Source organism: Tenrec ecaudatus, chromosome 1 (genome assembly GCF_050624435.1).
Source record: "Tenrec ecaudatus isolate mTenEca1 chromosome 1, mTenEca1.hap1, whole genome shotgun sequence".
NCBI classification, from domain to species: domain Eukaryota; kingdom Metazoa; phylum Chordata; class Mammalia; order Afrosoricida; family Tenrecidae; genus Tenrec; species Tenrec ecaudatus.
Genome location: NC_134530.1, coordinates 179,126,573 through 179,140,850, shown reverse-complemented (window position 1 = coordinate 179,140,850; position 14,278 = coordinate 179,126,573). Strand labels below are relative to the sequence as shown.

At 44.4% G+C, this 14,278-nt stretch overlaps 1 protein-coding gene across 1 annotated transcript in view; it reads left to right on the top strand.

The window, feature by feature from the left end:
* Positions 1 to 14,278, top strand: part of GPA33 (glycoprotein A33) — a 39,240-nt gene that overhangs the window by 8,010 nt on the left and 16,952 nt on the right. The window contains exons 3-4 of the mRNA XM_075540911.1: positions 5,752 to 5,906; positions 11,288 to 11,504. Of these exons, the coding sequence (XP_075397026.1) occupies positions 5,752 to 5,906; positions 11,288 to 11,504 (372 nt within the window). The remainder of the gene's footprint in view (positions 1 to 5,751; positions 5,907 to 11,287; positions 11,505 to 14,278) is intronic.

Here is a 14,278-nt window from a genome sequence, read left to right as displayed (position 1 = left end):
CTTATATAGGTAGGCAAAACAACAACAACAGAGACAAAACAAAAAGAAAACAAAAGATTGAATTAAAAGAAAAAAAAGCAAACAGAATTCAAGGTCTGTCCATTGACCTTTATGACTATCTCCCAACCGGTCCTGGTGGAGGATTCTGGGACTGCCCCTCCTCACCAGAATTCCATTTTTCTCTTTTTTGGGGCTCCTGGGGGTGTTTTGTGGCTTGGCTTTGCTCCTGTTGCTGATCTCTTATGGTCCCTTTTTGGTTCTTCTCACTGTGGGGGGATTCAGACCGGACTCACTGCCTGCCATGTGTCCCGAGTATTGTCTTCTGTCATGGTATGCTCCCGCGAGGGGACATCATGTTTCCAGCTGTTGTTGGCTCTACAGTCCTCTTTGTGAGCAGCTCCACGCAGGGACGTCATCCTCAGGGCTTGGTGTCCCAGTAGGGGTTCTAGTCTCTCGCTCTCTCTTTTCCTTCTTGGTTTGCTTCTGTGTGGGCGTGGCAGACTGGTGCCTCTCCCCAACCTGTAGGTTTAGTGTGGTCCTCTGTAGCACATACTTCTAGGTGTGTGTGTGTGTGTGTCAGTGTGGCTGTGATTGGGGTCCGCCCTGTAGCCCTCTCTGTTCAAGAGTTGCTCCATGAGGTTACATTGCCTTCAAGGTTTGGCGCGCCATGGTCGGGACTGCACTCATACTCCCGACTTCTCTCAATTTTCTGATAGAACAACAAGAGCACTGGGCGGGTGATTATACCTGGACGCCATCTTGACACATCCGCTCCTGCTTAATGCTTTTTATACATCTCTTCTATGCTATTGGTTACAGTTTTTACACAGTATCAGCTCTTCCATCAATTCCATTCTGTTGGCTCTGTTACTATTGATTTCGCTTCCTTTCCCTACCTAGCCTTCTCTTCTTTGCTTTCTGCAAGTGATGACTCTTGGGACTCATACAGTTGACTCTCTGAGCAAGCACATTACTCACAGGTGATGATGGTGACTTTATAGGCCAGTTTGTGATTTGGCTGAGAGGTGAGCTCCAAGAAGTAGCTTCAATGCCAAGTTCAAAGTGTGTACTGGAGTGACTGTCTTAGGGGTCCCTTTAGTTTCTATCACCCCAATGACTCTGGCCTTTTTTGGGAATGTGATTTTTATTCTACAGTCACCCCTACCCCCATCCCCAACTCTCACCCCACTCCACCCAATTCTGTTGGAATATTCTATTCTGTCCCTGGTCAGAATGGTAAGTAGTGGTAGTTGGGCACCATCTAGTTCTTCTGGTCTCAAGCTAGATGAAGCTGTGGTTTGTGTGAACTGATTTCTTCTTTTTTAATAAATCATTTTATTGAGGGCTTGTACAACTCTTATCACATTCCATATATCCATCCATTGTGTCAAGCACATTTGTACATTTGTTGCCATCATCATTCTCAAAACATTTTCTTTCCACTTGAGCCCTTGGTATCAGCTCCTCGTTTTCCCCTCCCTCCTCTACTCTCCTTTCCTCATAATTTATACATTATTGATAATTTATAAATTATGATTATTTTTCCATGTCTTACACTGTCCGATGTCTCCCTTCACCCACTTTTCTATTGTCCATCCCTCAGGGAAGGGGTTATATGTAGATCATTAGATTTCCTTCTTTCTCTTTTGCTCCAGAATAGTAGAGACCAATAGTTCTAACTTCGCTGGCAACACACACTTTAAAACCCTAGATGCTACTCACCAAATGGGTGTAGAATGTTATATTTATTATCATATTATCCATGTTATCATAACTATAGTATACCAACTGACTAAACTGTCCCATAGAACTTGGACCTTAATTTTTTAACAGTAAACCAATCTCACAAGTTGTTTGACTATGTCAAGGCAGTATCTGCATCTGTGCCCCCATGTGCTTTTATATATATAAAATCCTTTATTATATATTGTATATAGTCATGACATACATATAAGTATGTGCTTTATTATAGATGTGTATACATACATATGTATATGTGTGTATATGCCTACAAGCACACCTACCTACTTATGTAAGCGCACACATTTTGGAGGGTCGCTATGACTGTTGTTGCATAGTCGTGTGTCTTATAGCACTAACCAAAGCCCCTTTTTCTTGTATATTTCTTGTGTCTTTATTTAACTTGGTCAAGTTGTGTAGACCTAGTCCATATTTGTTAGTGCCTCCACCATCTCCTTTTACCATTGCCTTTCCCAAATATAATACGTGTCTACTATCAGGAAAGCGATTTCCTCTCTCTCCCTCCCTCACTCATCCCTAATAACCATCAAAGAACATTGCTCTCTGGGTGTAAATCTATTCCTGATTTTTTATAGTAATTTCATCATAGAATATTTGTCCTTTTGTGATGGATTTATTTCACTCATCATAATATCCTCCAGATTCATACATGTTATAAGATATTTCAAGACTCCACTATTATATAAAAATGTATACTATTTAATTGCATGAAGGCACAACAATTTGTTTACTTATCTGTTATTAAACACTGTTTCCATCTTTTTGTTATCAGTGAATGGAGGTGTTCATTGGTTTCTATAATGCACATATGTCCTGGCACTTAGATTCCTTGGATAGATACAAAGGAGTGCGATTATTGGATCTTAAGTTAGTTCTAGCTCTACTTTTTTTGGAAGTGCCATATCATTTTCTATAGTTATTCCTGTCTCCCCACACCCTCACCAGCCTTTGTTGTTTATGTTTGTTTTTTTGTTTGCCATTGTTCCAGGATGAGATGGCTTCTCACTGTAGTTTTTATTTGCGTCTCTCTATGTCTCGTGGTTGTAAGCATCTTTTCATTTAGGCAATCCCTGTTATTCACTTTCTCTTCTATTGTTCATAGTTTTATCTGTGCGTGGTGAGTTATTTATGCCAAACACTGTCTCCCTATATTATTTTCCAGGAATTTTATATTTCTAGCTCTTACATTTGCGTCTCTGGTCCATTTTGAGTTAGGTTTTTTTGTGTGTGTGCATAATGTGAGGTAGGGATCCTGTTTCATTTTTCTGCAAATGGATAACCCATTTTGCCAGCATCACTTCTTAAAGAGGCTGTTCCTTCCCCAGTAAATGAACTTCAAGCTTTTGTCAAAGAACAGCTGCCCATAGATGGAAAGACCTGCTTCTGAGTTCACAATTCTCTTCCAGTGGTCCATGCATCTGTCATGGAGCTGGTACCAAGTTGTTTTGATTACGATGACCGTATTATATGTTTGGGAGAGTGGGGAACTGTGAGACCTGCTTTGTTCTTTTTTTTAATGTTGCTTTAACTAAGTAGGGCCTCTTTCCTTCCCTTATGAAAATGGAGATTAGCTTGCCCATTCCTTTTAAAGGATGTTGTTAGAAACATGTAATTCCTTCATAAGAACCACAGTCTGTCCAGTTGACCCATAAAATTAACCATTATGACAACTCTGGTTCTTTTCCTACATCAAGTCCAGATTGATTTCTCGCCAGTGAGCATGTGCGTTATCTAGAGTTCTTAAGAGCATTTAACCGTGGGCCTAAGTCCAGTGTGAAGCCTGCCAGGGTAGGAAAAGGAGTTTATGGACCTTCCAGAATAGATCACAGATGTAGTTCTACAGAGTACACACATATTAAATATTGGCGGACAGGCTGAAGCATTTTTGTGCCAGGGGCGGGGGTGTGATGTGACCAAAGCAACAAGATAAGACATGGATGCTGTTGGAAGTCAAGGTAGGCCCAGTTCACTATGCTCTAAGGGACATTCACATTCTCTCTGCCAGTGCGGGCAGCACTGCCCGCCGCCCTGGGGCCACCTCTATCAGACCGACTGTCCCCCCCTCCCCTGGGAGCTGTGCCTTGCAGATGGTTTGAAGATTATTATCTTAGCTCGGCCATTTGTTAGCTATCCTATCTGGAAGCGCCAAGGCTTAATGTCCCTAAACCTCAAATTTCCTTATCTGTAAAATAAGGCTGATAAAAACATTTATCATTATGGGAAGATAAAAAGGAACGAGAAAACACTTGTACAACACCTATATGGTACTGGATCACTGAGTTGTAATGATCGTAACATTGTCCTTCCTTGGACTGTTGGCTTACCACCCCTTTAGCTCTGACTAGAGAGGTAACTCGATACTCAACTCTCTAGCAGAAAGACTGAGTGGGGTGGTTCTCTTTGAGGTGATAGTGAGGCTTGGTGCCATCAGAGAGAATGTATTATGGAGAAGGACAAGAGTGCAGAGGCCAGTTGGACATAGGAAGCAACTGCTGTGGAAGATGGTAGACCAGAATGGAACAGGAGTAGGTCGGGAATGGCCACCTGGAGGGCAAGACCTGAACCAGCCTCCAGAGAAGTGGCTGGCCGAGCAAGGATGGATGAGGTCAGGTAACACTCAATGCATCTGCCATGACCATCACCGGCGATACTGAGCATACTGTGTAGATGTAATGGAATCCCATTGGCTCGACTTTCTAACTGCAGTCCAACTGGGATCACTTCTCACCACCTCCACTCCCATTCCCGAGTCCAAGCCACCTCTAGCACTCATCTGGACAATCGAAATAGCTTCTTGCCACGTCTCCCACTTCCTTGCTCTCTCCGTCTGTTCACCTCACTGTAGCCAGAATGATCCTTTAAAGACACGTGTCAAATATGCTACCTCTGTTGAAGTCCCCTCACAGGTTTCCTACTTCATTTAGAGTAAAATATAAGGTCCCAAATATGACCTAATAGGCTCCCTGTGACCTGGGGCCCTTCCACTTCTATGCTTCCTCGCTCCCCCTTGTTTATTTCCCTCCTATCACCCTGGCTCCCAGCTCACTTGGGGCCTTTATTGTTGCATAATTAACTACCCCCAAATTTAGTGGCTTAAAGCAATGAAGATAGAAATGTTGCTCAAGAATCATCTGTTCAGGCAGAACTCAGTAGAGATAGCTTATCTCTGCCTCCCTGGAGTCTGCTAGGTGGCTAGACAAAGGGCCATTCATTCACATGTCTGGCAGGCAGAGGGACCTCAGCTGGGGCTGTGTCCTGCACACCTACGGGAGGTCTTTGCACGTGGCTGCTTAGCTTCCTCCCAGGATGCTGCTTGGATTCCCAGAGTAGGCCTCTCAAGAAGACTAGGAGGAAGCTATGGCCTTACATAAATTACATCAGTGGTCACACCTTACACTATACTCACAGACCCACCCGGACTCAAGAAGAGGGGACACAGACCCGGCCTCCTGATGGAAGAGCAGCAGCATCACCTTGTGTGAGTGGGACAATGTGGCCTCGCTTGTTTCCTACACACTTTCCATGTCTCTGCTCAACTGTCCCTTAACAGAGAGACGTTTCCTGATGATCTCATATAACACAATCCTCCGTGGGAATACCCTTAGTCCCCTTTACCTATGAAATCTAATCACATTCATAGCTTGTCTCACCACATCGTCAGTGTTGTGTAAACATTTATTAAATAAGTGAATCAATCATCATCGTCACAACCAAGATAGCAGACAGTATTTATTGAGAGGTTTCTACGTGCCCCGTGCTAAACAAGCTTCTTACACATGATCTCGGAGGGAGATAAGGGAACCCAGATACCTGTGCTTGTCTCTCTCTGTCTTGGGGGAGAACAGCTGGTGTGCCATGGCCAAGATCACAGTTGTAGCGCAGTGTTTTGAGAAGCAAACCTATCTCTAGCCATTCTCGTGGAAGCTCCTTGGGTACTCAAGTATGAACTGGTTATTGACTTCTTCTTCTCATGTCCTGCTTTCTTCCCAGTGTGGGTGACTGTCAATGCCATCTTCGTGGAAACCCCCCAGGAGGCGATTCGGGCTGCCCGGGGGGAGAGTGTCAGGCTCCCATGCAGCTACCAAACTTCTACCTCGGACCGAAATGGATTGATCCAGTGGGATAAGTTGCTGCGGAGCCATTCGGTAAGGGTCGTTACCACACTGGGGCCTCCTGGGAAATATGATCATCTATTACTGCTTGAATCCAAAAATCATTTCGTTTACAATACCAGGAATGACAGATCCAGCAGGAAGAGTGTCACATTGGTCGTAAAAAGCACATTTCAAGATATATCTTGAAGTACAACGTTGCCTGCTAGAATCATATCTATCCACATGAAAGAAAATCCTGTCAATACAACAAGTATTCAAATGGATGCTGCCATGAACGCCAGTGGTGCAGGAATTGAAGAATGCTATCAGTGCCTTCAGCCTGAAATTGATCAAACATGCAGCCATGATGCATTGGCAATGACTGGAAAATGGAATACAGAAGTTGGACACAAAGCAGAAAACATGGCCTCGGTGATAGAAATGAAGCTGCAGATTGTGTGATAGAATTTTGTGAGACCAACGACTTCTCCACCGCAAATACACCTTTTCAACACGAAAGGCAACTATGCATGTGGACTTCTCCAGATGGAATACTCAGCATCAAATTGACTGTATTTGTCGGAAGAGACGATGGTCAAGCTCAGTATCAGCACCTAATACCAAGCCAAGGTCCAACTGTGGAACAGACCCTCAACTGCTCATGTGTACGTTCAGGTTGAAATTGAAGAAAATGAAAGCAAGACCACCGGAACCCAAATGCTACCTTGAGTGTATCCCACCTGGATTTTGGGAGCATCCCAAGAACAGACTTGACACTGAACACAGATGACATAGGACCTGCGGAGCTGTGGGAGGACATCAAGAGCACGATTCATGAAGAAGGCAAAGGTCATTAAAAAGACCAGAAAGAAAGAAAAGATTGAAGTGGTGTTTGAAGAGACTGTGAAACTTGCTCCTAATCACAGAGTAAGTAAATGGAAGAAATGATGAAGTCAGAGAGCTAGACAGCAAATCTCAAAGGGCAGCTCTAGAAGACAAAGTAAAACATCACCGTGAAACATGAAAAAGCCTAGGGTCAGAAAACCAAGAAGGAAGCACGCTCGGCATATCTTAAACTGAAGGAATTCAAGAGGAAAAAAAATCAAGCTTGCCCTACAAGATCAAAAGATAAGCAAAATATTGAATGATGCAGGAAGCCTCAGAAGGAGATGGAAAGAATCCACAAAGTCACTGTACCAAAAAGAACTAGTCAACATTCAACCACGTAAGAGCTAGTACATGGTCAAGAACTAACGGTACTGAAGGAAGAAGCTCAAGCTGTACTGACTGCATTAACCCAAAACAAGCCTCTGTGAATTAATAAAATGCCAATTAAAATATTTCAACAAGCTGATGAAATACTGGAAGCACTATTTATCTATGCCAAGAAATTTGGAAGGCAGCTACCTGGCCAACTGACTGGAAGAGATCTATATTTGTCCCCATTCCAACAGAGAGCTTGGGCTATAGAACAATATCATTATTGTCGCACGCAGGTAAAATTTTGCTGAAGATCATCCAACAATGGTTGCAGCAGTACATTAACAGGGAGTTGCCAGGGGTTCAGTTTGGATTCATCAGAGCACCTGGAACAAGAAATATCATTGCTGATGTCAGATGAATCCTGGTTGAAAGCAGAGAATATCAGAAAGATGTTTACTTGTGTTTCATTGACTATGCAAATGCAATGGTGTGGATCATAACAAACTACAGACAATCTTGGGAAGAATGGGAATTCCAGAACACTTCATTGTGTTCCTGTGGAACCTGTACAGAGATCAAGAGGTGTGGACAGAACAAGAGAATACTGCATGATTTGAAATCAGGAAATGTGTGTGTCCTGGCTGTATCCTCTCACCAGACTTATTCAATCGGTATGCTGAGCAAATACTCAAAGAAGCTGGATTATATGAAGAAGAATTTGGCATCAGAATCAGTGGAAGGCTTATTAACAACCTGCAATGTGCAGATGACACAATCTTGCTTGCTGAGAGTGAGGAGAAATTGAAGCACTTTTTAATGAAGGTTAGTGATTGTATCTTCAGAATGGATTACAACTCAATGTCAAGATCAACATCCTTACAAGTGGACCAAGAGGTAGCGTCATGGTAAATGAATAAAAGATGGAGGTTGTCAAGGATTTCATCTTGCTTGGATCCACAGTCAGTGCTCATGGAAGCAGCAGTCAAGAGATCAAAAGACGCATAGCATTAGGCAAATCTGCTGCACAAGTCCTCTTTAAAGTATTGAAAAGCAGGGATGTTACTTTGATAGCTAAGATGTGCCTGACCCAAGCCATGGTATTTTTGATGGCCTCATCTGCCTGTGAAAGTTGGACATTGAATAAGGAAAATCAAGGAAGAATCAATACATTTGAATTATGGTATTGGCAAAGATTACTGAAAATACTCTGAACTATTACAAGGACAAGCTTCACTGTCTTGGAAGAAGTAAGGCCAGAATGCTCCTTAGAGGCAAGGATGGTGAGACGTCATCTCACATACTTTGGACATGTTTAAGGAGAGGTCAGTCTCTGAAGCATTACATCATGCTTTGTAAAGTGGAGAGGGAGTGAAAAAATGGAAAACCCTTGACAAGAAGGATGGACACAGTGGCTGCAGCAATGGGTTCAGACACAAGAATGACTGTGAGGCTGGTACAGGATCTGGCAGTGTTCCGTTCTGTTGTACACAGGGTTTCTATGAGTCAGAACCAACTTCACAGCAACTAACAACCACAACATTACTTCTTAGGAAAGGAGCTCTATTGTGGTAGTAAGTCAAGGTCAGTGGTTCAAATTCACCAGCCACTCCATGGAAGAAAGATGCAGTTGTCTCTTCCTATACAGATTCACACTCTTGGGAACTCTAGATGGTCATTCTACTCTGTTTTATAAGCTCATTATGAGTCAGAATTGACTTGGTAGTGGTGGACTAGGTTTGGAGGAGCCTCCGGGTGCTTCAAACAGTTAAACCCTAGGCCAACGGTTCTCAACCTGTGGGTTGTGACCCCTTTGGGGGTTGAACGACCCTTTCACAGGGGTTGTCCGATTCACCACAGTAGCAAAATGATAGTTATGAAGTAGCAACGAAAATGATTTTATGGTTGGGGTCACCACAACATGAGGAACTGCATTAAAGGGTCACGGCATTAAGAAGGTTGAGAACCACTGTCCTCGGCAAAGGTGGGCAGTTGGAACCCACCCAGAGGCACCTGAAAGACAAAGCCTGTCAATCAGCTCGTGAGAGGTCAGAGCCTTGGAAACCCACGGGGCAGTTCTGCTCCCCACACACAGGACTGGCAGGAGTCAGAGTTGACTGGACACCAACCAACACCAAGGCTAACAAGTGCCCGGGTGATCTGATCACACCAACTTCAAGAAGAGACATCAGTGGGCCCCGTGGCAGGAACGGCCTCCCCTGCTCTTGGTCGGCCGTCTTACTTAGGAGCCCTTCCTATTTGTGGCCCCTTGGAATGTATCTGGGCCTGCTCCTCTCTGCTTCTGGGTGATAAAGGACAGGGGCTGCACCAACCAATAGAAACAGCTCAGTGGCACCCCCTCCTTCAAGCGGTGCCCAGAGCACGTGCCATCCCCACCAGGCCATCGCTACCTCTCTGCGAGAAGGCTGAATCTTTATTTCCCAAAGAGACAGGAAAGTCCCCTGCTCTGATACTATATGAGGGACCTTCAAACGTTTGTTGGAAAACAAGCTCGTATCTTTCTGGTAGCCAGTCTCAGATGCCTTAAATTGCATCATTTAAATAATTTACGGCTATTTCCTTTTATTAATGCTATTGGCCATCTCCCTGAAACAGAATTTTATTTTATAGAATTTTATTTTATGGGTTAGGTTTGTTGTTTTTTCCCCCTATTCGGGGGTTCTCTTGGGATGTGTGGGAGAGATTTTGTTTTATTTTTTAATTCTATTTTTGAATCACTATAACCTCATGGTTCAGAAATTAAAACGTTATAGAAAATGCACATTAGGCAGTGTCATCTCCACCCACTCCCCATAGCTTTTACTTCCCTTTATCCCTCTGCTGAGCCCGGCAGCTGTTGAGAATCTAGGGATCTCGGTTTTCACTGGTACTCAGTGCTTCTGAGCTGTCTCTTGATGGTGCAAACCATTAAGTTTTTGACTACTGTCCGAAAGGCTGTTCAAACCCATCCTGGAGTGCTCCGGAAGAAAGGCCTGGTGATCTACTGAGGAAGAATCAATAGGCTGTTGAAAACCCTACCTGGCACTCAGGGGACCACCTTCCATGAAGCAGAATTGACTAAGTGGCAGCTGGTTTGGTTTGGGTTTCGTTGCCTCTGACCCGGGTCTGGGCTGATTTGGTGAGCACGGTTACCTCCAACAAGGAAGCACTTTCATCGCACTCGTGGTGAAAGTAACTAATTGTGGTCGTTTCTGTGTAAGTTTCCAGTGATTCTGTAGGAAAAGTCAAGAAAATAAGAATATAGATGTGTTGGGTATCCCTGTTTCCCCATTCTTTTCCATCAAGGGTGTCACATTCTATCTACTGTTTTATTCTTGCACGTCCCTTAGTAGTAATGACTGGGGCTCTCCGCGTGTCTATCACTCATCAGTGAACGGAGAGCTTCCGCGCTCTTTTCAGAGCCGATAGAACGCCACTGTGTGGACGCACTCTTAATAGCGGACCCTTGCTTGCTTCCAATCTTCCCCTATGACGAGACTGTCAGGAACAATCCTGCGTGTGTGCGTTCCCACAGCAGGTACAGTATATTCTTTAAACTTCATTGAGATTACTGAATTGTCCCCCATAGGGAAGCGTTTGCCTGTTTTCTTACATGAGTATTGAACCCATGCAGCACAAGACTCAAACAGGACAAATGTGTGAACACACCTGCACCTCACCGCCACCCCACCCGCCCGGTCCCCTATCACCCTCACAAGCACTACCATTCCACCAGCTTCTCAGGGGCCTTCCATAGATGTGCCACACACACACACACACACGCACACACATCCATTTTACATAAGCACGCATATACAGATCTGCATGTGTGTGTGTGTCTGTTCCCTACACACAGATCTGCACTGGACATTTCGAATCTCTCTCAACAATAGAGCTTGGAACTCTTTCCATAGATAGCCCACTTTATCTCATTTTTTAATATATTTGAACAAATCACTCCATTTTGTGACTGGAGGTAGCTCATGTATCGATGTGTCTCCTGTTTCATAACATGCCTACCAGAGCCAGTCTTCCAATATTTGCAGTTCTTAAAAAACATTTAAAAATCAGAGTCCTCCACAAGATGGGTCTTCCTTGTGAGGGCCGTTTGCTTGTTCGGAGGGCTTGGTGTGTGGATGTTTCTGGGCTCTGGGTGCTGTGGGTAAGGGTACCAGGTACCGAAGCACCATGCCAGAACCTTATGGCCAACTGCCCTTCCTTCTCCCTCTCAGGAACAGGTGGTCATCTGGAACTTCTTGACCCAAAGCTACCTGTATGGTGACCGTTACCAGAACCGAGTCAACATCTCCCGCGATGCTGAGCGGTCAGATGCCTCCATCGTCATCGACCGGCTGACCATGGAGGACAACGGCACGTACGAGTGTGCCGTCTCACTGTTGGCAGACCTGCAAGGCACCTCCAAGTCACGCATCCGCCTCTTGGTCCTTGGTGAGTCTTGACGGGGTGTGTGTGCGCGTGTGCGTGTGTGTGTGTGTGAAGGGTTCCATGGTGGTGAGATTCACTCACAGGCCTGGGCGGGAATGACCAGCAGGCCCTGGGAGCTGCTCAAGGTGGCTGAGAGCATGGCCTGAGTGGGATATTGTTCCTTCTTTGGGACTGAAGGTCCTTTTGAGTTCTACAAGAATGGCTGCAAGCAGAGGAGAAGAACGAGGAGGAGGAGGAGGAGGAGGAGGGGCCGAGGGGAGGAGGGAGGGGAGGCTGACGTAGAGCAGACTCTGGGGATCTGCCTGGGCAATTCCGCCATTGCTCTGTCTAGTGTTCTGCTTCACACCTCTTTATTCATGGGAGCTTATTATAGAGAGGGAAAGCAAATCCTACACTCAACCTGACAGACGTTCTCCGTGCTTGATCTGCTCACTTGAAGGCTAAGCCGAGGCGCTGATCTGGGCTACGCCTCATAAAGTCAACTTACCCAGCAGAAACTTCACACCATCACCTCTCCACCCTGGCCCTCCAACACACACACCACTGGTCAGCTCCTACTGCTGTGAAATATGCCCAAGATAACTGGTTTTTTTCCCCCATATAAATGATCTACTACTGGAATTTATAATTTTGAAAGAATCTGAAAGATCATCTAACTTAATATCATCATTTTACAAATCAGGCAAAGGAAGGGAGGGACACAAAGTTGGTTATTGGGGACATTTTAGTGAGTGCTTGTATGCGCGAGATAAGAAATGGCCCCTACCCATAAGAAGAAATACTTTCACCCCAAACAACAGACCATTTCCCTTTGTACGATTTGGTGGGATTCTGGAAAAATTATGGAAGTAGAGTGGCTGATTTTTTTAAAGCATTATAGTGAGTCAAACAATATAGCACCACATAAAAAAAATGAATTCTTTTTTCCTCCTACATTACCACCAATGGAGCAACTCATGGTAGCAATGCCGGCTACTCTTCCTTTGTGATAGGTTTATTGTGCCAACCCGGCCAATAGGAACATGTGGGATTAATCAGGTGGCAGTTTGATTGGAGAGCAAAGAGATAAACGGCCCTGCAAGGCCCACCCTCCTTTCACTTGCTCATTGGTGATTGGACCAGTGTGCTGCTGCTTTAGCTAGTTCTCTGCCTCATCTTGTGAGCTACACTACCTGTGAACTACACTACCTGTGGGCTACACCACTGCTGGTGCATGCATTGCTGGAGCTTGACACTCATGGATCCTGTCGCCTGGCATTATGTGAGTTTGACATCCCATCCCCGCCTGCTTCACTAAGCTCCTGAGCGTCTGACCTTTGCTGACCCACCCTGCTGTTTGCTGCCCGTGGGCAGACTCTGCCTGCCTTGCCTGAGGGCGGGCTCCACCATCTGCTTCCTTGACCTTGGAGCTGGCAAGTTGAAGGACTTTCCGTATATTAACTATTCCATGGAAGTAAGTGAACTGAACCCTCTGCACTGCTGTGTGGACTAAGTAGCTGTTAGATTCCTTCTTTCTGTATACGCCTATTCTTTATGTAGATGGAGTAATAAATGTCCTGGTTTTGTTTCTCTAGAGAGCCTACACACCCTTACTTCTAAGTTCTCCAACCTTCTCTTGCACTCCTCCATTTTCTCTCTCACTGGTGTTCTCTCACATTTTTTCCTCTTTGTCTTCCTTCCCTTCCCATTGGAAAAAATGAGGTCATATTCTGTAACTCACCCTGCAACTTGATTTTCTTCAGGGTTTCCCATATATTGCTCCAGGTTAGTCCATACAGCTGTACCTGACACCAGCTTATATTCCACTGTGCGAACACACTGCGATTTATCAAATGCTCTGCTAATGATTCAGGAAGTTCCTTTTGGGGGATGATGAACAATCTTGTAATGAATATACCTTTATCTATAGGTAGCTATAGATGTAGATGTAGGTGTAGATACAGATGTAGGTATAGATGTCAATACAGGCAAGTGGTGGCGAGATGGAGAGCTATTTCTGTCGTTCTTCTGACCACTGGATAGGTTCTTGGAAGCAGGATTACTAGGTCAAAGGCTATGTCTTCATTTAATTGAATAGATCCTGCCAAATATCTTTCAGGGAAGGTTGCGGCAGCTTATCTTCCATGTATGTTACATGAGCACGCCTGCTTTCCTATGTCCTCAGCAGCCCTGACTATTACTGCTCTTTTTCATTTGGGTTAATTAGTTTGATGTTATCTCGTCACTGTCTTGATTTTCATTTTCCCAAGCATTGAAATGGACACTTTTGCACGTTTGTTGTTTCTTCCCTTTTCACTTGCCTGTTCGCATCCTTCGCCCGTTTTTCTAAGTGGTTTCGCTTATGAACTTCCAGGAGCTCTTTGTATATGAAGGACATCTACTTCCATGTTGTGTGTGTTACCAGCATTTCCCATGCTTCTATTTGCAATGTTCTTTAGTTACAGTCTTAGGAAAATCTCACAGGGGCAGTCCTACCCTGTCCTACAGAGTCACTGTGAGTTGCCATCAGCCGGATGACCGTGAGTTTGATTTGTTTTCTGTTGTTGTTGTTTGTTTTCAGTTAACATGTAGGTAAAAAGAGAAATGATACACTATCAGAGGATATATTTAATACTATAATTTATAACTAACTCATTAAATACACACATGTGAGTGGCTCATGCCAATCAGAGACTAGGATCTGCCTTGTTCTTTTCCCATTGTCTCAAGCCCTGTTGGTGCTGTCAGGAAGGGTTGGACTATTAACCACAAAATCAGTGGTTCAAACCCACCAGTTG